This window comes from Lynx canadensis, chromosome C1 (assembly GCF_007474595.2).
Source record: "Lynx canadensis isolate LIC74 chromosome C1, mLynCan4.pri.v2, whole genome shotgun sequence".
Taxonomy (NCBI): Eukaryota; Metazoa; Chordata; class Mammalia; order Carnivora; family Felidae; genus Lynx; species Lynx canadensis.
The window spans coordinates 211455398-211480561 of NC_044310.1; the positions used below are offsets into that span (position 1 = coordinate 211455398).

The window sequence follows — 25164 nt, forward strand, 5'->3', positions numbered from 1 at the left end:
GCTCCAGTCTCTTCCCATATTAAATGACACTGTTGAACTGTTGAAACAGTTTTGAGATATTTACTCACTCAAGACATTCAACACAAGGCTCATAGGTACCTAAGTGCCAGGTGTGCTAAGGAATACCAAAAAAAAGTTGAGCATCACTGCCCTCGACAAGCCTAGAGACCCAGGGTGGAAAGCAGACCTGTACCCAACCAGCTAGTTGTCACAAAGGTGAACTTGACCAGAGAAGGAGCTTAGTTCAGCAGAGTGAACACGGACTCCAGAGTTAGACAAACCTAGTCTTCACCCGGGTCCACCAGGACCTTAGAGCCTCGGGACCTACCTTGTACACGTATACACCTTGTACGCTTATATTAATCACTTACCCCACTGTTCTGAGTACTGTATACCCATTTAATCCTTGTAACAACCTCATTAGGTTGGCACTAATACTACCTTCACTCCACAGATGCAGAAAATGAGGCACAGAGGATTTAGGTTTACTTGCCCAAGGTCCCCAAGTAAAACGTGATCAAACACAGATTCAAACTCAAGCAGCAACATCTATCTGAGCCTCAGCAGCTAACTGCTAACTTACACCAAATACTAACTTCAAGCACCAAACACATAGCAGGCACTCAACAAATGGCAGATATCCTCGTTGTCATGGTTATCGCCGATGCTGTGGTGATTCCTGAAGCCACAAGAGAAATGACGGTTGAAATTTAGGCCGTCTACCCAAATTTTTAAAGCCAAAAAGTTTTCAGAGCGCTAAATAACTTTCCCGTGCAGATCTGGACACACACCTCAAGAAATCGGGATTTGTATTCACCTATTAGGGATCCCCTACCTCTTCTTAAAAAGAAAAGCACCAAGGTATCATGATTTATTTCTCCATTCACTTGTCACGTTGCAACTTCCAACTGTCATCTGCCACCACTAACCTGGGCATCAGAACGGTTCCCAGGAGGGCAGCACAGCTAAAGATGACAGGACCCTGGTCATGTACTAAGGTGAGTGCATCTGGTCCCGCCGCGAATGGGGGAAGCGGGCAAGCAAAATCCCTCGCGGTATTTTTAGGTAAACCATCTCAGAGAAACTGTGCTATGTGGGGACACAAAGAAAAGAAATATGAGCTTAGCTGTACACCAAAAATTAATCAGCATACACCAAGCGCAGAAATAAAGTTTTACTCACACTTGGTAAGTCTTAAAGCCTGCTCTGTCTCCAAGAGGTGAAACTACATGCCTGTTGGAGCGCCGGGGATCGCAGCTGCTACAGTTCCTAACTGATGTGGTGATTTAGGGATAGTGCCAAATTTTCAAAAAAATAAGAACAGTACCTTATTCAGGCCTGGTAATTTTACGAGGACATGTTGCACATTTCTTATGTAAATACATGCAGTTTAATAAGGTCCTAAGAGAGTGCTTTCACCGAAATCCTACCTATCAGGATACTGGGGAAAAACAACCAAATCCTAGGACTGTATGACTCCTAAATCCTTATTGGGTAACATGCCCGGTTTCTGAACAATACACATTATCTCGGGGATAATTTTTATGACATGTGTGGCTATTGCCTGTAAATCCCTCTAAGATGAAAAGCATTACCACTGACATTTGAGTTGGACAAAAGGATTTATATGGCTAGATTACGCAAGGCTATAAAATGTAGAAAAACAAAAATAGTTTGGATAAACCCTTGGAGCTTGTTGCAATGGGATTTGACTTACAGGGCCCGAGGGCCGACATTAAGTTTTAGGGAGTCGTTTAGAGGTTATGAAACTTTTCTCTGTAAACATTACTTGAAACAACAAGCTGGATTTATTGACTCAGCAAGGGGCTCTTAGGCTGATGTATGTGAATCAGAGACTATCAGGAATAGGGTCCCTTAAAGGTAATAGTCAATCTTCATCATTAAAACAAGAAAACAATGGCTGGAGGAGATGAAAACTGTACGACTCACCCAAGGTGATGTGGCTAAATTCTCCACCATCACCACCATCATCATCATCGCTAACACTATTCAGTACTTACTCTTTGCCAAGCACAGAGCTGAGGGCTTTTCTGTTCCTCACACCGACTTATAAAGCACGTCCTAATATCATCCCCATTTTCTAAGTGGAAAAATGAGCCCCGGAGAAGCACAGAGCTAGCTGCACAGGGGACAGGTCCAGCATTCAAACACAAGCGATGGGACCCTCAATCCACACTTGTAACCACCCCACTCCCCCGCCTCCTCTCTGGCCCCAGACTCAGGTCTACTAACCTCCGGGCCAGAGAAGGACACTAACCACACGTGGCTACGGAGTTTCCAAGTCACAAGACCTGCATGGCTGACAGTGGAGTCCGGTGTGGAAGCAGGTCCCCTCCCTGGCTGCAGTATCTGCCTTCAGAATTGCAGGGCAAGAGCTGCTCACACAAACTCTGTGGGTCTGTACTCCCATCAGCAAGTGTGACACCAGAAAATAACCTCTGACTAATGTTTTTACAATCTATCGGATGCGATGATATCTGCTCAAACCTAGTGCCTGGAGCTCCATATTCTCACGTCAGTCTCTGGTCGCCACACGCCGAGGTAGATACCAGGCAAGCGATCAGGTTCTCTGCAATGTGATTCTGTGCCCTGCATGATGCAGATCAACATACCTGTAGGACCCACAAATGTGCTTTATTGCTGAATGCTTTCATCTCTACCAAGTTCTTTTTATTCCCTATTAGTCTGTGTGGTGGTCTACTTCAAATTCTGAGGCGGACAAAATAAAAATTCAGAGGTACTGAAGCAGAGAGGATGGCTAGACAGTTATATTCAGATTTTATTTACGTATGTATTTAAATGTATTCATATATTTAAATCTACATATTTAAATACCAATAGGCAGTGATGGTAAGTATATATAATTAGATGTCTTCAGAATTAAAATGCATTTGGTTTAAAATTGAAGGATCTCAAAGTTCTAAACCAAACATAAAGACAGTATCTGCATACAGAGTAAACACGTAGGCAAAAAGATCAGCTTCTAATTTCTCCTCTTTGCTGCTGTTGTTTGGTAAAGTATCTGCAAGAAAACACTCCTGACATTTTTACTTTTGCTTCTTGTCACCTGCACAGGAACCACAATCCAAAACTGCACTTTTCAAATGTGGGCCCAGTGAACGTTAAGTAGAAATTCAGAGAAAAGACAGAACCTGTTGACAAAGAATAAAAACCTAAGTGTAGGAGGAAAGCAGAAACCTTCCAGAAGGAGAGCTTAAATGATAATTACAGCACAAGCTGTCTCGCGGGCCTCACTGACTTTGAACTTTTGGAAAGAGGTTAAAAAGGAGGCGAGAGTCAAAGAGACAGACAGGAAGGAAGGACTCCAACCTCGAAGGACCTGGTCCAGGTTGGATGCAGAAGGATCCTTGAAAGAAACAGAATGAAGAGGAAAAGGATGGAAAAGAGCCAGGATGTGAATGTGCTGAGTTGAAAGCGCTATCCAGAGGGAAAACCTAGTTGTAACAGCTTTCCGGACTGGGAGGGAATTGCTGTAAAAGGATTTCACCGTTCTTACAAAAAAGAAATACATATATATTTAAATTTATGTAAATTTTTATATATATGAAAAAAAAAAAATTTCCAGCTTTTCCCAGACTTCAGAAATTTTTAGCAGGGACATTTAAAAGTTTTAGAACCCAACAAACGTGGCATTTATTCTATTCATGACTATTGTTACAGAGATCATCTTTAAAAAAAAAAAAAAATGAGACCGAGTGTATTTTGAAGGATGTATTTAGAGACACTATAGGACAATGGTTAAGAAGGCCAGTGCCAAGGTGCCTGGGTTTAAATTTCTAGCTATGTGATCACCGGCAGGTTATTTGATCCCCTTGTGCCTCAGTTTCCCAATATGTTAAATGGAGATATTAATAGCGTCTGCTTCATAGAATTGTCGTAAGGATCAGAGGTGCTGGCAGACTACAGAGTGATACTGAGGTGCTGACTTTTATAATTCGTTCATTTAACACATTTTTATTAACCTCCTCCTAATATAAAATGTGGCGTTAAATGCTCCTGGCGTGCGGTTTTCCCTCCCTCTCAAGAGAACACAGGGAACCGGGGCAGACAGAATTAATACACATAAAGGAATAAATGAAAAAAGGATGCATAGTACGTAATATGAGGAAACAATTACTAAATTTCTTAGGTGTGATAATTTTCTAGGCACACCATAAGATCTAAAGAAGACTGTGCTAATTCTCAGAAAACACAAACTGATTTATTTGGGGATGAAGAGCCATGATGTTTCTCATCTCAAATTACTTTGCAAAGAAACAAACTATACACGTAAATGCACGTGTATAAAGCAAACATGACAAGAAAACGTTCATCACTGGAGAAAAAGAAAAAAAAAAAAGGAAAGAAAGGAAAAAAAGGAGGCAGGAAGGGTCCTAATGCTAGCTCAGAAGTCCAGAACATTCTGTGGACTCAAGACACTTTCCAAACTTGTCTTCGCAGTGTGCCGGAAACGAGAGGGATCCTGGAGACGCGACGTGTTCTATAAACATTATTTTCTACCACAAGCACCCAGAGAACAAGCCAGTGGGAGGGGCTGGTTCAAAAACGCCAGCCACCCGGTCACGGCCTCACACTCCTACTAAGAGGCTCCAAAACACTGCAATGAATTCTTCAGAACTGGAAGTAAAGCCCCTTTTCCCTGGTCTGTCTTCAGTGAAGGTGAACCTCTGAAAAAACTCTTCACACAAAGACTGTCGGGAAATTGGTCTTCATTCTTTGCATTCCAGAGCGTCACATTTCCCCTAGGCTTTATCTAGACAGCGTGGAGGAACTGACAGGCCACTGGATAAAAATGAAGGCTCCCTAGACAATCCCCCGGATGCCAAGGTTCAAACTGCCATCTATGGGCTAATGGGTCTGCATTTGGACTTGGCCCAGACTTCACCAGCTTCCAGATTCACAGCTGACAGCTCCACTTGGATGTCACAAAGGCCACTCAAACTCAACACGCCCAAAATAGGACACTTGTGCTCTGCATTTCTTTTTCTCCAGGAACGGCACAGCCTGCCACAGACTGACAGAGGGAACAAGCTTGCCCCTCCCCCCCATCACCCACCCATCTCAGGCCCCCTCACTTGACCTCTCAAGTTCTCCCAAATCCATCAGCTTCCCTCCTTTCTAAGCCCCACCCTTCCCCTTCTAACAGTCAACACCTGTTCCCTGGACTTCTACAACAATCTCCAAACTCTCCTCCTTACTCCCACTCTATGTTCCACACTGTTCGGGAATGAAAACGACAAATTCCCATTTAAATTCATCAATGGTTCAACAGTAATTGTTACTAGGAAAACAGTAACGATGAAGCAGCTAATACTGAACAGCCATTTAGCCAGGCACTGTGCTAACTACTGTACCTGCAACATCTCACTTAATCCTCACTGTCCCTATTAAGTGGGCATTAGCATTTCCCCAGCTTACAGATTAGTAAACTGAGACAGAGAGCGAGAGGTATGAACTCACTTACCCATGAGACAGAGCTGGTGAGTCAGTGGTGGAAACAGGCTCCAAACCTAAGCCCCCGTCTCCCCCTCAGGATGAAGAGGAAATGTCCCGCCTGGGCACACAAAGCCCCGTGAAGCCATGCATACATCAGCTTCCCATCACCCACTTTCTTCCTCACCGTCTTCCCTCATCGGTGATGCCCTCAACTCTGCCGCTCTCCTCCCTGTCCTCACTCAGGGTCTCCACATGGGGGCAACACGCCCAGCTGTCCGAGACTAAACAGCTCCCTTTTGGACACATCTTCAAGGCCCTGGTCCTGCTGTAATTACACATTTATCTGTGGATGCTCCACGGGAGGCCCCATCTCAGCCCCACTAGCCCTGAAGTCCCAGCGCCCAGCGTAGCCCCTGGCAAACAGGAAGTGCTCGGCCATCTTTATGCACTAGGAAAAAGGGCGGTATGAGGGAAAGTAAAACCCCTGGGTCCTACTTCGAGGGCCATCCTTTATGGCTGCTGTGATTTTTGAAGTCACTGCCTCTATGAGCCTCTGGGGTCTCATTTTAACCTTCTGGTGACAGTCAAAACTGTAAAAATAAGCAATTTGGAGTTTTCAAAGCTCTTTCGCAAGAATCCCATTTGTACCCGGAACAGTTCTGGGAAGTATGCAGTCTCATTCTAGCCCACATTTAGGAGGAGCGGGTGGCGGCGGGGGGGGGATTCATGATTTGCTGCAGTCAATCAGCTGGTGACCCTGACGCCCACCCCTGACCGCAAGCACAGGCTACAACCAGTTGGTTAGCAACCGCCTGACCCAGGGTGCAGCGAAGCCCTGAAAATCTGCAGAGCTCCACGTGTGAGGGACAATGCGTGCTGCTTGCTCAGCCCTCAACCCCTTTCAACATGCCCGCGTTTTCCATCCGCTCCAGAGACCCAAGGGGAGGGTGAAACACACTTTTCTCAAACACACTCTACTCCGCTGCCATGGTAACCACATACATCGCAAGCACAAGCAACCTGGGGGCGCAGCTCCCACCCCTGCACAGGTGAGCGGAAGCTGGGGGACAGGATTCACTTCTTCACGTCGGGTCTTCAAAACACTGAGGAGGAGGAGATGCTGCAACCCTGAGCCCCTGGGTCACCTGGGAGGTTGGTGGCCTTTCAGCAAGTGCCGTGCTGAACCACTGCTGCCCTGCAGCCTCTCAGCCAGGGGCAGGGTAGGGTAATGTGGATCCCAGAGACGGTTCCAGAGTGTTCGCACTCAGACTCTACACTTCATCTCTGCAGACGACTCTGCAGTCCTCATACTTTATGCAGTTGTCCGAGTACCTCTGCGGATCAGGAGCTGACACGCCGGTTTTAAAAACAAACAAACACAAAAACCTCTAGGGGCGCCTGGGTGGCTCAGTCGGTTAAGAGACCGACTTCGGCTCAGGTCATGATCTCACAGTTCGTGAGTTCGAGCCCCGCGTCGGGCTCTTTGCTGACAACTCAGAGCCTGGAGCCTGCTTCGGATTCTGTGTCTCCCTCTCTCTCTGTTCCTCCTCTGCTCGTGCTCTGTCTCTCAATAATAAATAAATGTTAAAAAATAAAAATAAATAAATAAATAAATAAAACTCAAAAAAATAAAGAACAAAAAACTCTAACATCAAGTTATTCTTACAACATTAGTGTTTAAAGTAATCCCTTCCATAACATCCCTCCAAGCAGAAATGAGAACTTCCTCTGAGTACAAAATCGTATCTTGAATACCAGCTTGCTAACTATGGTCACCTGCCTGCCCCTTCAGGTCGAACTACTCTAACAGTAAAACTTTTTTTTTAACTAAAAGTAGCTAAAAGGGCGCCTGGGTGGCACTTCGGCGCAGGTCACGATCTCGTGCTTCACGAGTTCCAGCCCCGCGCCCGGCTCTGTGCTGACAGCTCAGAGCATGGAGCCTGCTTCGGATTCTGTCTCCCTCTCTCTCTGCCCCTCCCCTGCTCGCGCTCTCTCTCTCTCTCTCAAAAATAAACATTAAAATAAATAATAAATAAATAAATAAAAATAAAAGTAGCTCAAAAGATGTGACTTTCCAGATAACCTGAAGTTTCTAAGGTGTTAGAAAGTTGATTTAAAAATAAAAGCAGGTGACGGGCACCCGAGTGGCTCAGTCCGTCACGCGTCCAACTCTTGATTTTCACCCGGGTCATGACCTCCCAGGATCCGGAGATGGAGTCCCGCATCCGGCTCTGTGCTAAGAGCGCGGAGCCTGCTTGGGATTCTCACTCTCTCGCCCTCTCTCTATGCCCCTCCCCTGCTCACACCCTCTCCCTGCCTAAAGGAATAAACATTTTTTAAGAATAAAATAAAATAAAATAAAATAAAATAAAATAAAATAAAAGCAGGTGAACTTCATGTTGAAATATTTTCTATGTGTACTGGTATCTAAAACAAACAAAAATTTGAAAATTTAACGCGTGAAATTTAGGAAAAAACTTATAGTTATCACTGTGTTACATGTATTCATTTTCAAGGTGTAAGTAAAATCACAGAAATTCCTAGATTATGTCTAATATTCAAACATAATTCTCAAGCTATTCTAGCACAGAATTTTTTAAGAAAAGACTACCTTATATTTTGCTTTATAAATGGAACAAATGGAGGAAGTTCTCTCGCACGGAGGTTTTCAGAAATTTAAAGCTTATCAAAGTAGTTTATGGGTTAAAAATGGGAAGAAAAAACAGGTATCCTTAGGCAATAATACTTACCTTCTGGACACTGGCAGGTGAATCCACTGAGACTAGAAATGCATGTTGCTGCATTTCTGCATGGGTCTAGGATACAGTAATCAATCTTGGATTGGCACAGCTCTCCAGTATAACCTGAATAAAACAAGATAGATATTTTATAAAATGTGTTATTCCAAAACCATTGCGAACTACCCCAGGAACTGATGGAGTCTAATCAGTACCCCACCCACCAAAAGCAGCAGCTTTGAGCAAAAGAGCCCCCCACCCAGCCACTCCTCCTCGGTCTGCTTTGGTTTTGCAATGAGAAACAGTCTTAGCAGTTTAGAATCACAGTTCAAAAATCATTTACTTTGCAAAAATCTTTTACTGCAAGGAGAGACTTTCCTTCAGCCTTAGCCCTGCACTTTACTTTGAAATACGAGTCAGAACCTTCAGAAACTGAGGGTTCCCAGCTTCTGTCTGACACAGGACAAAACACAGTCTACAATGTGTTTGTAGACGAGAGGCCATCTAACTGAGAGGCCATCTAACTGAGAGGACGGCCACTTTCCCTGTGTCAGTGTCATCCCAATACCTATTTTTAAAAAGCACAAGGAAAAATGCAAGTCATTAAAATTTCTTTAATTTATATTTTACAGCTGGAAGAACCGTTCTGTGTTAATGCCATGCCCCATTCCTTCATTTTAAAGATAAAGAGATTGAGACACACATAATGTTAAGCACCTGAATATATTATTCTTGGTTTTATTTGAATCCCATCCAGCCTAGTAAATTCTCTGTGAAGCAAGACTCTGGCGGGGATTTCATTGGACAGTAACATAAACACATGTGTGATACGGAAGTAAGGACTCCCATCTATGAGAATGCAACCCAAAAGCTTTAAATAAATTCCACATTAGGGGAGCCTGGGTGGCTCAGTCGGTTGAGCATCTGACTTCAGCTCAGGTCATGATCTCACAGTTTGTGGGTTTGAGTCCCATGTCGGGATCTGTGCTGACAGCTCAGAGCCCGGAGCCTGCTTCGGATTCTGTGTCTCCCTCTCTCTCTCTGCCCCTGCCCCGCTTGAACTGTCACTGTCTCTCTCTCTCTCTCTCTCTCTCTCTCTCTCTCTCTCTCTCTCTCTCTTTCTCAAGAATATACATCAAAAAAATTTTAAGTGAATAAATTCCACGTTACTTAGTAACTTTGAAAACAAAGCCCTCCAGAGAAATAAATTCATTTTAAAGTGGAAGATGGCTATGAAAGAAACTTTGAACACAAGATGTCAAACAGAAAGAGGCTCTGCCCTTAGTTCTGTTATTTGAGTGACAGAACTCTTAATAATTTGGAGATGATTCCTATCAGAAATTTTTATGCACAGATATTTTCTACATGATTATAATCATACTGTAGCATTTTATACCTTGCTAGGCTGTACATTAAGTATTTAAAAACTTGTCTTTCTGAATTATTAGTTTTGAAAGACTGTCATTAGCAGTTGAATCTGAGATTTGCAAAAGTAAATCGGTGATATTAGAAGAGGGATGATTCGCCTGAGCTTCAATTACCTGCAAAACGAGTATAAATTACAGATTGTGAATGTGGAGGCATTTAGGTACAACCTTACTCTCCCCTACAGGCTTGAAAACAGCTCAGGAGATTGTAGTTTATTAGTGAATGTGATAAGATGAATAAAATAATTGTATAAACTAAAAATCCAAACACTAGGAGAAAAAGCTGTTTCAAAATTGCAGAACAGAATATCTTAATATGATAACAGTATGTTCATAGATCTTCAAATGACGGCCCTAAATTCAGAATGAGGGAGAGCAAACTGTTTTTCAGAAGAGTGCGACAAATAAGTTTCTGACTAAAAATCATAGCTAATACCTATAATAGAACACTTCTTTTTTCTTCTGTGCATTAACTCATCCTCACTGCAAACTATGAGGTCAGTATCATAACCATGTCCGTTTCACGAATGGGGAAACAGAACTGGGGAGTTTAAGTGATTTTCACAATGGCACACGGGGAGTCAAACTCCTGAGCCCAATCCCTTAAATGCATCATCATGCCTGAGGCAACATGCATCACGTGCTCAAAAACATGTATTTAACATGAAGGGAAAATAACAGAAAATGATGTATAAGGAAATGCACAGACATAGATAGACACAGACTAAACACCATGGTTATTCTTGGGCTTACCAAAAATTTTCTTTAAATCCCTGCTTTCAACATTTCTACAACAGACTACAAAAGTACCTTCATGAAAAAGACAGCCAATTACAAATACTGGCTTCTTAGAAGCAGTGTGCTTACAGGATATAGAGTCATGAATCCTGCCATCACTAAGATCTTAAAACTGTGACCACAGAATCACACAAAATCATTAAAAATAGCCAAAAGCCAATGAGATATCATACATCTGTAAGGGATGTATATGTCCCTACCAGACAGAAACAATACGAGCAAAATTCAGGATTCCATGAGCTTCGAAGTTCTTTAGAGAAAATTTTAACATTCACTTTCTTTGAACTTTTTATTTGGGAGTTTTAAACATACCTAAACGTAGAGAGACTAGTATATAAGCCTCATGTCTCTATCACCTAACTTCAACAATCACTAGCATTCTGTCCATTTAATTTCATCTAGCTCTCTCATAGTTTTATATTTTCCCTGTTGGGGTATCTTAAAGCAAATTTCATTTCACCTGTAAAGACTTCAAGATGTATCCCGAACTAATGGAGATTTTTTTTTTTTAAGATCACTTCTAATGGCCTCTTTAATGTGCGGTCCCATTTACAAACTGAATTAAACACTTTAAACTACATTTATTAATTTCAACAATTTCTTTTTAAGAACCCCATTTGTCGAATAATACACAAATCTTCCCATGCATTTAATTCACTATTATCTAATAAATCTAATAAATTAAACCTTAAGCGCTGTTAAATGCTCCAATATTTACGCATTCAAGTGTAGTAGGATTTCAACCTAAGAGGTCAATCCACATTGTAGTGTGTGGGGTGTTTGGGATTGTCCAACCAGTACTTAGTGGTGGAGATTCTAAAGTCTTGCACTGCCCGAGACAACCCAGTACAAGAAAATTTTCTTACTCAAATGCCAATAGTCCTCTCTAATGAGGAACACAGGTCAGGGACCAGTCACTATATCATTGCTTTTGGCTCTCAAGCTTTACAGCTTTCTCGCAAGGATTTTTTCAGTAGGGGAAACATGGAACTATAAATAAAAGTGTGTCCTTAGACCTATAAAGTATGTATATATTGGCATGTCTACAGGTTCGATAGAACTGGAAAAGAAAAACAGCAGTGGAGGAGTGAGGGAGGCAGGAAAGCACAGCTGGGATGATGGGATTATGGGATTACTGAGTATCCTTAGCTGCAGGTGACCAGCTGGTCAGTTACTAGCAATAACCAGCCTGTGTGTCTGCCCAGCTGTAATTCAGGGCCTGACGCTTGTCCACACCAGGCCAGGCATGATTCTTGACGTCAAAGAAGGTAGTTCCAATTTAGTCGGAAGTCCCAGGAGCGCCATCACTGACTGCATTGAGCCAACTGGAGCCAGATCTGGGAGAGGACAAGGAACTGCGAGTGTCCTGTTGCTGGTTTCAGGGACTCTTAAACACCAGTGAGTCATTTCTTAGACCCGCAGAAAGCAGAAATCTACAGTTGTCAGACAAATCCCTGATATTAACCTATATATAATATTCTGAACTGCACATCTAAGGCATACACAAATTACCCATCCATGTCTGTTGTTTTTTCATTTGATATCATAACCAAGGTGTTAAAACTAAATGAGTGAATGGAATTTAAATTTTACGAGACCATGAAGGCTTTGCCTGGGTTCTTTCTTCCATCTTGCGGGAAGCCGGTATCTTCTCTGGGGAATAAAATAACCATGGTGATCATGGACATTTCCTCACCCAAACAAAGCAGTGACACACATTCAGAGGACCTTGTGGAACGTTCAAGCAAAGCAATGATTGTGTCAACACAGTGGATAAGAAAGGTATTATGTGGTCATTTCGTGCATGTTGCTAACAGGAGAATTTTCTCTAACACACACACACACTCACACACACATACACACATGCACACACACGCGCGCACCCACACACACACAAATGGGCATTTCAGGACTTAAAGACCTAGGTCATAAGTTCCCAATGGGATATTGGCAAGGCACAAAGAAAAGCCCATGTAAAGGCCCAGCAGTATGCATGAAAGGTGTGGATGCCATTCAGACGTCCTTAAAAATGCACAACAGAGAAAATCTCCTTCATTCAGGTTTCCAATGACAAAGTCTATACCCAACTACCAAGGCAAATAGCAGTAACTGTCTCCATTCCTTTCCTTAGAACTAGTGATATGGCCCCTTCTTAGTCAAACCCGAAGCATTCATGGACCCCCTTCCAAATTAGTGTTATAACCACATGGTACTTTCACGTTGTCCAGGTCGGGACATCATTGCCTCTCACCAGGACCTAAGACAAGGCCCCTCAGCCCATCTCCTTACCCTACTCTTGCTTTCCTACAATCCATTCTACAGTCCACGTGGGAGTAGCCGGAGAGATTTTTTTAAGACATAGCTTATATCCTATTATTCTTAAAACCTTCCACCTGCTTTACAAAGGGCTGGGAACAAAACCCAAACACTTGACTCCACGGGTAAAAGGCACAACGTGATCTGGCCCCTGCCTCCTTCATCCCCACACATTCTCCCCATCCACCACTGCACTGTGGCCACCGTGGAGTTCAACTGTCCCTAAAGTCACCAAGCTTCTTCTCACAGTCTTTAATGGTGTTTTCAGGCTGTGGCCTCAGGACCACACAAAGATGTGACAGAGACACAGGATACAACGAAAGCAGTTGTGGTCCTGCCCTAGAAAGAGAAGTGTGGCATGAATTTAAAACCGTCACGTAACAAAGGGGCACCTGGGTGGCCCAGTCAGTTAAGTGTCTGACTTTGGCTCAGGTCCTGATCTCACAGTTCATGGGTTTGAGCCCCGCATGGGGTATGTGCTGACCAGCTCAGAACCTGGAGCCTGCTTCAGATTCTGTGTCTCCCTTTCTCTCTGCCTACCCACTTGCACTCTGTCTCTCTTTCTCTCTCTCTCAAAAATAAATAAACATTTAAAAAAATTAAAAAACAAACTGTCATGTAACACAAAGCTTCAGAAGAAAGTCAGCAATAAACCTAGGGAAAGGGACTACAGGAAATGCAGGGGAGTTTCATCTGTAAGAGCAGGAAGCAGAGGTTGGGGGGGGGGTTAAAAATGAATTTCATAAAGGAGTAGAGGACATAAGAGAGTACATTAAAGTCGTCTCCAGCACCAGGTAGGGAGACGTTAAATCCAGCGATGCAGGGTAGGAAGTCTGCTACAAACTCGAGGGGGATGACAGATAAAATCAGAACAGTTAGGTCAAGATGTCTTATGAATCCAGGGGGTTGTGTGTTGTGAAATCAACCCCATTTGGAGAGTGTGAACCAGTGTTTACTGCCATTGGAGGCAATAAGGGAGAAGAGTGGCCTCTGTGTGTTCATCACCGACTTGAGAATTGTCCCGGATGCCCGGGTCTTGGGAGACAGGCAAAAATCTCTCTCCCGGAAACAACCTCCAACCCCTGAGTGCCTGTTCTAATTCGTTTGGGTCAAGAACTGCAATTAGCCGAGAATAACACAGCTCTCCCCTTAGCGGTCTGAGTCTTTTACCCCAGAAAGAGGAAGAACCGCATACACAGATGGTGACGTGATGTCAGAGATTGAGCAAAGAATGTGTCGTGATTGGGATAATTTGGTGCATGAGAGCGTCTATCAGACTTCGATTCAATTAAAATGTTCAGCTGAATAATTGATTTTTGATGCATGAATTTAAGTTGAAAGATAAGGCTAAGCCAGTATATGCTGAGAAGTTTAATGGAGCTTGAGAATCACTATGATTTATGTTTAATTCTTGCAAGGGAACAAACACAAAAGATCATTTCAGATCACCTTCCCTACGCAGGAAAGCCTCGAGTGGCCATCAGAAACCTCAGCCCTGGAGCCCCACCGCCACCTTGCACGAAGTGTTCCCTCTGAGCCTACACCCTTCCACGGCCGCCCCTGCCATTAGCCGGGTCTCTGCGCAGAAATCACCTGCTCGGACCTCAGGCCTCAAGCCCTTCTTTATTCTTCTTCTTAGCACGTACCTCTACTTGACAAGACACAAGTAGACTTGTTACCTCCCCACCTAGAAGGTGACCCATGGAAGCAGGGCTTTGTCCTAGAGTCTCCTGCTGTCCCCCACAGGGTTCCTTCATGCTCCATCAATTATGTTTATTAACCAAAAGGCCTTTCTTTGTTGGTTTTCTTTCAACAACAAATTCCCTAAGAATTGGGAGTTCGCCTTTCTCGGTAATCTCTGAATCCTCGATACTTAAACATTTCCTAGCACAAATCAATCAACTTGCTTCAAGCTTCTGCCCTAAAATCAACCATATCTCTCAAGTTAGATTTAGCCTCTCCTTATGCAACAATACCCAGAACAGCATGGGCAAAACGTGTGACTGTTTTTTCCCTAACGCACATTAAAATAAATACATGGCTATTAAACTACGCATGTATCCTCTCAAACAGGTGCTATCTAAAATCACCTTGTGTTCTGCCACGGTCTATGCTTCCAATGCGAGGGACACCACAATGGAGCAAGTGCTCTGCTAAAGGACCCCTCCTCCCCAGCCAGACTGGGATGGATGAAAAGTTATGCTGACCCCCTTCTGAGCTTCAGTCTTACTTCTCCAAGAAGCGTTCGGCACCTTCCACAGGCGCCTAAGACACGGCAAATCAACAGACCTGAAGCAGGACTCGTTGCCCTGCAACAGTCCATCCAGGTTTAATTCCCTAGGTCAGACTGATTCTCCGCCAAGATGATTCTCTCTACCCTCCGACACCCGCTCCCCTCCCAGGGAACACTTGGTGATGTCCGGAGACATTGTCTATTGTTACACCACTGGGGGGTGCTACTGGCATCCAGTAGATAAGAGTCAGGATGGTGCCGAACATCCACAGTGCACAGGACAGTCCCCTACAACAAAGAATGACCCAGCCCAACATGCCTCTCACGCCAGAGTTGAGAAACCCTGGTTTAGGTCAATGAGACCTTGGTCCTTCAGACTACAAACACTTGTCTTCATCCCAATGCCTTTTATCTTCCCTTAAACAGAAACCTGTCCTTTCGAAGCAGGGATATCGAACCTTCAGCACATTTTTAGAAATCAAAATCCATTCATTGAATAAATAACGTAATAATTGGTTCCAAAATAGAAGACTATTGGAAATACCGCTCTCTCCTTTTAGGGAATCCCAGAGGTTTCATCATTTCTTTGGAGAACATTCTACTGCAACAAAGAAGATTTAAGAAAAGCTATGCCTTGGGATATATAATAAGGATGCCTTTCAAGGACATATGGGACGACTGGCAAAGCTCTCAACCCCAAATGGAGGCTTAGTGCTTTTAGAGCACCTGACCATGAGCAATGACGTTGGACGAAATAAAGCACATGTACTAAGTGAAGGCCGGCAGATGGTAAAGCAACCAGATACCTTGTAGGAAATGCATTGAACTGAATAATCCATTCAGTGGATGCATTCCCAGATTACATTTGGTCTAATGTATACTTGGAGTCTTTAATTTTATACTATTTTGTACTTAAGTAGAAAACATAACTTAAAATGTATCCATGCATAGAGAGAAAAATGGCTAAGTTTTCCTGCGAGCATCCAAATGGTTTGGAGACAACTACATCCTAACGGTATCTTTTGATCGCAAGCAACATAACCAAAAACCTGTACCCCACAGCACCCCCAAATCACTGTCTATGCTGGTTGTGCTCTTGAAATGAAGAAAAACCTTCTCGAGTTCAATGATAAATCACCAGTAAGCAAAGTTGGCTAAATGAGTCAGGCTGTTAAAAAAACAAGGCCATAGATCAGTTGCTTTTCTAAACATCCTGCTTCCCTGCACAACTGTTTCTGTGCATGTTTACTTCAAGATTCCTTTACGGAAACAAAGCTATTCCTCTGTGTTGCTTTGATTCAGGGAGGTAGGATCTAATTGTTTCTTTGGAGAGCCATCCTGAAAGCTTCCAAGGTGGGAAGGTGGCGGGAGCTATTTTTAACATTCCTGGTCTCTTAATAGCTGGCTGGGCAGTCAGGCGAAGCTACTCGTTTTGTACTGAAAAGCTGATGGCAGGGAGAGAACCCACCAGCCTCGGCTCCTGCCCTCGGGGGATCAGAGCAGCTGGGCTGGGGCTGCAGAGATGCAGGGCCTAATATTAGCACTCTGAAGCAAGAAATAAATAGCAGGAATCTGTGGGCCATCTAGACATTCAACCTCAGAGGCATCCAATTTCAAAGTCAGAAGGCAGGAATTATTTAACAGAAAAAAAGTAGTGAGATCTGCTGGCAGGGGAAAAACAAACACATCTGAACAAATGCAAACATGATTTAAAAACCAAGGGCAAAGGAAGGAAGACATAGAAGGCCCATCTGTGAAAGGCAGTCAATAAAATGTAATTAAAATCGGAATATACAATAGACAGAAAAGCATGGAAGAAAGCTGACATCCAGCAAAATCAGGAAAAATTAATCTCAAAGTTAGAAAGTAACCAGATCGAATTAGCACACATAGGTAAGAGGCACAGTGGAAAGGACAGTGGCTTGCACAGTCAAAGGTCAGGGACGGCCATACAAAGCTCAGCTGAGTAGCACATCAAAGGACTGACTTTGACCTTCTCGTCCCCCTTGAGTGAAATATGGAAAATGTCAATACATGGCTTCCAGGGTGGTTGTAATGACCGAATGAGACCCACTCTGAGCAGCATGGGCGTTGCTATCAATCTACATAGCTTGCACCGTGCCCGATTACATCGCAGATGGCTCAGTGTTTTTGAATGAATGGCTAATTTACGGATTTTAACACTGCCAAGCAGTAAGCCAATATTATTGGATCTCTCAGTTTTTAAAAGGCAGTTTAGACCAGCAGTTCTCCAAGTGTGGTCCCTAGACCAGAGGCATCAGCATCACCTGGGAACTCGCTACAAATGTAAATTCACCAGCATCATCCCAGACCTACAGAATCAGAGACTCTTGGGAGGGGGTGGGGCGAGCGGAGGGCAGAATACAGGCTACAATCTGGGCCTTAAGAAGCCCTCCAGGTGATTCTGATTCAAGGTGCATGCTAAAGTCTGAGAACCACTGGTCCAGGAAACTAGCAGCAATTTTTAAAATATCAAATATTAATATTATTCATTTAAGAGTTACACATGTGACAGATTACAAAAGAAAAAGACCGAGGAGTGAAAGTCAAATATTGCATGAAAAAGCCTTTACTGACTCCACTGAGGGCACATGTTTTTTCTTTCTGTGACCGGGAGCCCCCAGGCTTGATGATCGTGCCTGTCACTGCATTGTTTCCAGATCTGCTTTCCTATTATTTAAGAGCAGGTGTTGGGGATTTGTGTCCCCCAACCCCTACCACACAGCCAGGGACTCTGGAAGTACTCATTATAAAGTAATTAATGACTACGTAGCACCATGCATCGCTATTTTTAGAATAATCTCTTTCGTTCCATTTTCCTAGAACCCAAATAAGAAACTGCGATATTGGTAGAGGCCAGACTATACGTGACACCTATAGGGTCTAATCTGGTGATTACAAAGTGAGAGAGATTTCAAGAAATTTCCTTTCATTAAGGATGTCCTGATGACTCTCCAAGAAAAACTGAAACCAAAGGGAGAAAAGTATTACATTAAGAATTTATGCCATGAGACAGACAGGTTAAGGGACTGACTTCAAGATATTTATCAGCTGAATTGTAGGTTTGTATAATAAACCAAGCTATAGGGAAGGTAGGTATTCGTTCTCTGAGAAAGAATTTTTCTATTTATTTTTTTTTAATTTTTTTTAACATTTATTCATTTTTGAAAGGCAGAGAGAGACAGAGCGTGAATGGGGGAGGGGCAGAGAGAGAGGGAGACACAGAAACAGAAGCAGGCTCCAGGCTCTGAGCTGTCAGCACAGAGCCCAACATGGGGCTCGAACTCACGGACCATGAGATCATGACCTGACCCGAAGTCGGCCGCTTAACCGACTGAGCCACTCAGGCACCCCGAGAAAGAATTTTTGATGAGTGAAAATTCACAGCTGGGGAATCTGAGACACTTTCAGAGGAGTGAAGATGTGTTCCCATGAAGCAAACACACAGCGTGAGCCAAAGCAGGGTCACGGTACCAAACAGACACTCTCGGATGCACTGGCGGAGGCCCCGGGGAGGACGATGGGGCTGCGGCCTCAAACCCACACGCTGCGCTGCGGAGCTGGGTTACCAAAGCAGCATCTGTGAAGGTTTCTGATTGGAGGGCAGACGTGGGGAAGGCGTGTCCGAGACCGGTCGCTTCCTGTTCTCACCCACTTCAATTTAGGGGGAGGGCTTAACTCTCATCCCTTCCTCGGGCATAGGCACTGTGGATGGGCAAAACGGGGGCAGGGTGGGGGGGCACGGGCCCAGCCTCTGGGGAGACAACAAGGAGAACAAAAGCGCCCATCCGCTGAACTTGTACTAGCACTGAGAGGCTCAAAGAGGTGCCCTTGGCGCATCCCCCATTCTGTGGCCGTGCGTAGATGTATGCATGTGCATGTGTGGATGTGTGCATTCTAACTCCTACAAGGTCGAGTTGTTATTCCATTTCACAGGTGAGAACATTTGGGCTCAAGAGAGCAAGGTCGAGCTGGAGAGTGGCTCAACCTGCAATCGCACCCAGGACCACAGACTCCCAACCCCACATTTCTTTACTCCTCGTGTGTGTTATACTTCCTTTTCATGAGGCTTTTTTATTTTTTTAACATTTATTTTCGAAAGACAGAGACAGAGTGAGCAGGGGAGGGGCAGAGAGAGAGAGAGAGAGAGAGAGAGAGAGAGAGAATCTGAAGCAGGCTCCAGGCTCTGAGCTGTCAGCACACAGCCTGACACGGGGCTCGAACCCACAAATCACGAGATCATGACCTGAGCTGAAGTTGGGCACTTAACTGACTGAGCCACCCAGGCGCCAAGGCCAGCACGGAGGCAAGGAAGAGCGGGCAGGGAGCGGGTCTTAGCAGAGGAGAAAAGGACCTTCTGAGGGTCTCACGTGGTCCACAGTGGCTCCCTAGACAGGGGCGACACAGAGGAGCCAAGGCCAAGTCACTTGCCGGGGAAGCAGCGGTGGGGCACAGGGCAGGGCGCGGAACCGGCGGCTCGACAAGAATGGCAGCAGGGACAGCAGCTGACATTTGCTGGGTGAGCACGGCACAGGCACCGTGTTCCCTAAACCTCACGGCACCCCTGGAGTGCGGTGCCGTGGATTCCGTCAGCCTTCCCAGGTCACGGACGGGAAGCTGGACCCAGCGCGATGAAGCGATTTCCCTCAAGTCCCAGGGGAAATGAGGCTTCTGGAAGCAGGGCGGGGGGACCGTGGAGAGGGCGGACCGCCTTATCGCAATCATTCAGGCAGAAGGAGACGACAGCCTGGATCAGGGCATGGGGGATGGGAGGGGAAGAGCTGGGGCAGGTGGGAAATCGCTGTAAATCGAGCAAACCTGGTGACTGGTCCAAAGGTAAGACGAGGGGCTTCCAGGCTGAGTGACAAGGGTGGTGATGGCACCGTTGATAGAAACCAGAGCTCTGGAAAAGGTCAGGCTTGAAAGTGTGTGAGAGGCAGAGGGAGGGGGGCCCCGCAGGTCTGGGGTCGAGTCCGAGGAGGACATGAGCCGTTAGCGGCGCCTTGGTCCCAATTCCACTGAGGGTGCTGGAGCGGAGGCGACAGGCTGGAAGGAAGGGTCTGGAAGCCAGACACTTAGAGGCGACAGCTGAGAATGAGTGATTGCTGCCGAAGGCAGAGGGAAGTGGCAGCAGAGGGGCAAGACGGTGGCTCCTGAGAGAGAAAGGGGAAAGGAAGGAGGGGAGGAGGGTTGGACCGGTTTCAGGAGAACAGACACCACGCAAGCCAGGCGAGAAACGCTTCTAAGGGGATGAGGACAAAGAAAGAGCCCTGGAAATTAGTGGGGAGGACACCACCAATAACCTTGGAGAGAAGCTTCATGATGTAAAGAGAAAGGAAGTGTAACTAAATGGGCAGGAAATCACAACATGGCCACAGATGGAGGTGTGGCAGTGATGAAGAAGATGAGGGGGAGAGAGAAGGGGGGGAGGGGAGGAGAGGGGGGAGGGGGAGGGGAGGGAAGGGAGAAGGGGGAGGGGAGGAAGAGATCAACATATGGAAGCAGCAGCAGGCACTTCCTAAATTTCTGCCTGTTAAGGGGCTGGATTTAAGATGAGACCTCGGCACCGCTGCTGATGAGACGCCAAGGATGAAGTTAGAAGAGGAAGGACGGCAGAGACAGAGAGACCGAAGAGGGCGGAAGCATAAGACCCTGGAGGAGGAGCGAAGGGAGATCGTAACCAGGGTAGGGTTCACAGTAGCACCATTCGCCACCACCAAACGGTGGTGTGCGCCAGTGGGTGAACAGATAAACACGAGGAGGGGTCTGCAGACAATAGGACATTATTCAGGCAGAAAAAGGAATGAAGCTACTTGCTACGACATGGATGAACCTTGAAAAGCCAGACACGAGGGGCCGCATAGCAAATAATTCAACTTACATGAAATGTCCAGGATGGGAAGTCTATAGAGACCGGAAGTAGATTGGTGGTGGCCGTGGGCTGGGGGGAGGAGGTGGCAGAATTGGGGGGCAGCAGGCAAAGGGGAGAGGGCTGTTTTCTGGGGACACGACCGTGTTCTAAAATGGACTGTTGCAACTCTGTAAATATTCTGAACATCACTGAATTGTACCCTTCGGCGGGGTGTGGATCGTATCTCAATGAAGCTGTTGTTAATGAAAACCTCTGGAGCCTTCCACATCTCCCCACGGCCACTCACACCCCCCACACACACCCCCAGCAAGTGTTACCAGCAACACCGTCACCATGTCCCAGACCCAAACTTCCACCGCTGACGGTACCATGGTGCTCCAGTCGCCGTTCTCTCTTGCCTGGAGAGTAGTCTCCCAATTTCCCCTCCCTATGTTTCTTCTTCACCAGGTTTCAGAGTGACCCTTTCAAGAGAGAAGTCAGATGGCTTGCCCTAGTTCACACTAGGGCTGTCGCTTTCACGATAGAATCCCTGTCCTTCCTCCGTGGCCCAGTCCAGCTTCCTTCCCAGCACCAAGTCTCATCATTGGCTCTTAGACACTGTGCATGTACTCCTGCCTCAGGACCTTTGCCATGTGCCATTCCCTCTGCCTGGATGCTATGCCCCCCAACAGTCACATCGTTCCCAAGCTCACAAGCTCATTGTATTCAGGTCTCTACACAAGCAGTTTCCCTTCAGAGAAGCCTCACCTGATCACCCTCATGCTCCCATTTCTTTTGATCTCTTCACCTGTTTAATTTTTCTTCATTGCACCTATCACTTCCTGACCCTCTCCCTTAACTACATACACACACACACACACACACACACACACACACACACACCAAGAAACACACATGCTCACATTGTTGATTCCTCTCCCTCACTACAATGCAGCCTCCATGAGCATGAGGACATTACTGTTTCACAGATGTAGTCCTGGCACCTGGAAAATTCCTGGCACGTAGGAGATACTTGATAAGCAATTGTTGAATGAATGAGTGAGCCTCACTATTTTAAAGGTAAGGACACCCGAGAGCTGAAAGGTTGGGAGGGTCACGCAAGGTCATTTAACTAGTAAATGGGAGGCGCTGGATTGAAACCCTGAGCAGCAGGTTACAGTTTGGTTTGTCCCCCAGTCCCAGCTGGCACCATCTCTTGTCCTGCGAGTGGGTGAAGAGCCATCATGGGTCATGCATTCGCAGCCCATCGGAGAGGGCCATGCCCTCTGCCCTGTTCATAACTGATGGAAAATTCACAAACCCGTGAACATGTTGCAGTGAAATGTACTCTGACCCAAAGATGGACACAGAGTGGAGAGGCCTGAAATCCTGTCTCCCACAAGCTTGCAGACCTTGGTCAAGTCCTTCAGTCTCCTGGGGTCACCCCTGCTCTCCCTGCCCCACGACCAGAGACGAACTCTGAGGTGCCCTCCGCTTGGAACCTCTGAACTAAGCCACGTGCAAAAACCCACATTCACCTGCCCACACACTCACTTCCTGAGCTGAGTGAGGCTGGGTGTGAGGACCTACAGCCCATCCTACTCAGGGCTTGTCTCCAGGAGGAGGTGACCTGCTTCTGACTCACCAGTCAAAGGCATCTGAACACCTATCTGAATGACACTGAGTAGAGCTGGGATGGGAACACATGAGATGTTCTCTGTGCCTTGTAAATGCCAAGCTTTAAAAAAAAATAGGCTGAAATCACCAATAAGCTGGAACAATGAAGGGCTCTGAAGTTGAAAAATGCTTTGTGCAAAATGCTAATAATATTTCGGCAGTGGCAGTTTGGAACATGCATCGCAGCTATTCTTTTCAGAAAAAGAAATAGCTCCTCTGAGGAAAAATTGTATTCTCAATATTAGAAGGCTTTTCTAAAATAAATCCTGATTAAGGAAGTTAAATTTCAATTTAATCAGGCATTCCACATTCACTAATGTGCAAGGCATGGGGTTTGACACTGACGGGATGGAGAAATCAAGAATTTCAGGCCAGCCACAATCTGGTGGGGCAGGTGAAAAACACATATGCTACACAGAGAAGCCCGATGAAGAGAGACAAGAAAATTGAGTCCCTACTGCGTATGTGTGCGCCTCATATAGAATTTCATCTCGTTCTGTTCATTCATTCATTCATTCAACAGATCTTTACTGAGCCCTACTGTGTGCCAGGCCCTGGGCTAGATACTGGAGATACAAGTCCACAGAACAGACCAAGAGCTCACGTTCTCATTTGGTATTCGTAAGTCATGATGAGGGTTGCCGTAATCTTGCAGTCAGAGAAGCAGACCCAGAAAGGTGTGTGACTTGCCCAAAGAGTCCCACTAGAAAATGGTAAGGACACAGCAGGATTTGCACTGCTGGCTCTGGAACTGTAGTCCAGTGGGATGGGTAGGGGTCTAGTCCACAGCGCAGATGGGTGGGGGTCTAGTCCACAGGGTAGATGCATAGGGATCTAGACCACTGATGGGTAGGAGTCTAGACCACAGGGCTGTTGGGTAGGAGTCTAGACCACAGGGCAGATGGGTTGGAGTCTAGACCACAGGGAAGATGGGTAGGGGTCTAGTCCACAAGGTAGATGGGCAGGGGTCTAGTCCACAGGACAGATGGGTGGGGGTCTAGACCACAAGGCTGACTCTAGCACCTGGGGCTCATGTAACCTCAGGAAACAAGGAGGGTCTCCAGGAAGCTTATTCTGGACCAGACAGTATGACACTGGAGCTAGATGGGAAACAAACAGGGAAAACAGCCCACATTTCAGGTCTAATTGGCTGGGATTTATGATTGCAATCTGGGCATTCTGCCTCCAGAGCCTGTGCTCTTAAACAGTATGCTATAATTTTAAAAAAGAAGAGCCCCTTCTGGTTCTGTCCTTCACATGAGTTTGCCACTTATTAATTCTCACATCTGGCCCAAATCCTGTTCGCCTCATCATGGCCAACCACTGTCACTGGGGGAGTTCACAGCCTCTTTGTCACAAGAAAACCAAGTGGCCGCAACTATTTCTAAATATGGTGCTGTCCTTCAGAGAGTCTGGTAACTTCTGGCACCTCCCTTGCTTCTGTCCCTGTATGTGTTCTCTTAAGAGAGGTCTCAGAGCTTCTGATGAAATCCACACCACATCAATGTAAACAGAAGGCCACCAAGGGCTTGAACAAACTCTGTTGCCAAAGTCAATAACCTCCTCTTAGGTTCTTCTGAACTATTTGACGTTGTTGACAATCCCCTTCTTTTTGAAAACTATTGCAAGGAAGTTTCAAGAAAAATATCAATCACACTTGATAAAAAAATCCCCTGCCCCAAATGAAAATTTTATTGGCTATAATCTATAATTCATTTTACATCATAGACACATGTATATGACACTTATCAATGTTTTCCTACTGAAAAAATCATCTCCTGCTTTCAAAAAATTGTAATAAAAATCAAAAGGACAACTAAAGTAGAGTTTATTACTTAATCAACTCTACACCCAATCTGCCATATTCATACATCTCTAACTTACCATGACTCAAAAAAATTATATTTGTATGGACATTTGACATAGAACTGAAAGCAAAATATAAAAATATTAGCAAATTTGGATCTGAGCTTCTTCACTGATAATATTTTCACCAAGAAATGCTCTCCTATCAAGAGGAATAAGCATTCCATCAAGACAGCAATGTCTCCAAGGAGAGACTTTGTTGGGAGTTTTTGTTCTCTGGTGAGAAGAATCTGGTTTGAATTCACTCACTCATCAAACAAGGTAACTTCTCATGATCAAACTGGCAACAACCAGAGCAAAGCAGGACAAACAGTTTTAAAGGAAAGCAGACTTCATATTCTTTGAGAGTTCTTAGGCATTTACCTGGGGCTTCAGAGGTCAATTAATTGATGTTAATTAACCTGTAAATAGTTCTTCCACAGAGAAAATGTATTTTTCCTATAAAAAATAAGTTTCTTGAGGATGTTCAGGACTAAATTAAGTAGAAAACTCATTTTGAGAAACCAGTCCTTTTTCTTTTGACAAAAGTGTGTAATATTGCTTCTCTTAAGAAGACACCTGTTTGACGTGAGGAAGCTGAAAGAAATGACATGGGCCTGGGCCACATATCTATACCAGGAAAGTGCTCAGCAAGATGCTGAAGAACATGGGCTTTGGAGGCAGGCAGAGGGCCTGGGTCAAGTCCCAGCCCCAACAGTTATTGGCATGTGCACCTGGTATGACAGAAACCATGCAAATATTCACCTCGTCTCCTCTTCC

The 25164-nt window shown here is 45.1% G+C and overlaps 1 protein-coding gene across 1 annotated transcript in view; it reads right to left on the minus strand.

Moving 5' to 3' along the window:
• Window positions 1-25164, minus strand: part of DNER (delta/notch like EGF repeat containing) — a 186979-nt gene that overhangs the window by 84819 nt on the left and 76996 nt on the right. Inside the window, exon 9 of the mRNA XM_032594126.1 lies at window positions 8229-8342. Coding sequence (XP_032450017.1) covers window positions 8229-8342 — 114 coding nt within the window. The remainder of the gene's footprint in view (window positions 1-8228; window positions 8343-25164) is intronic.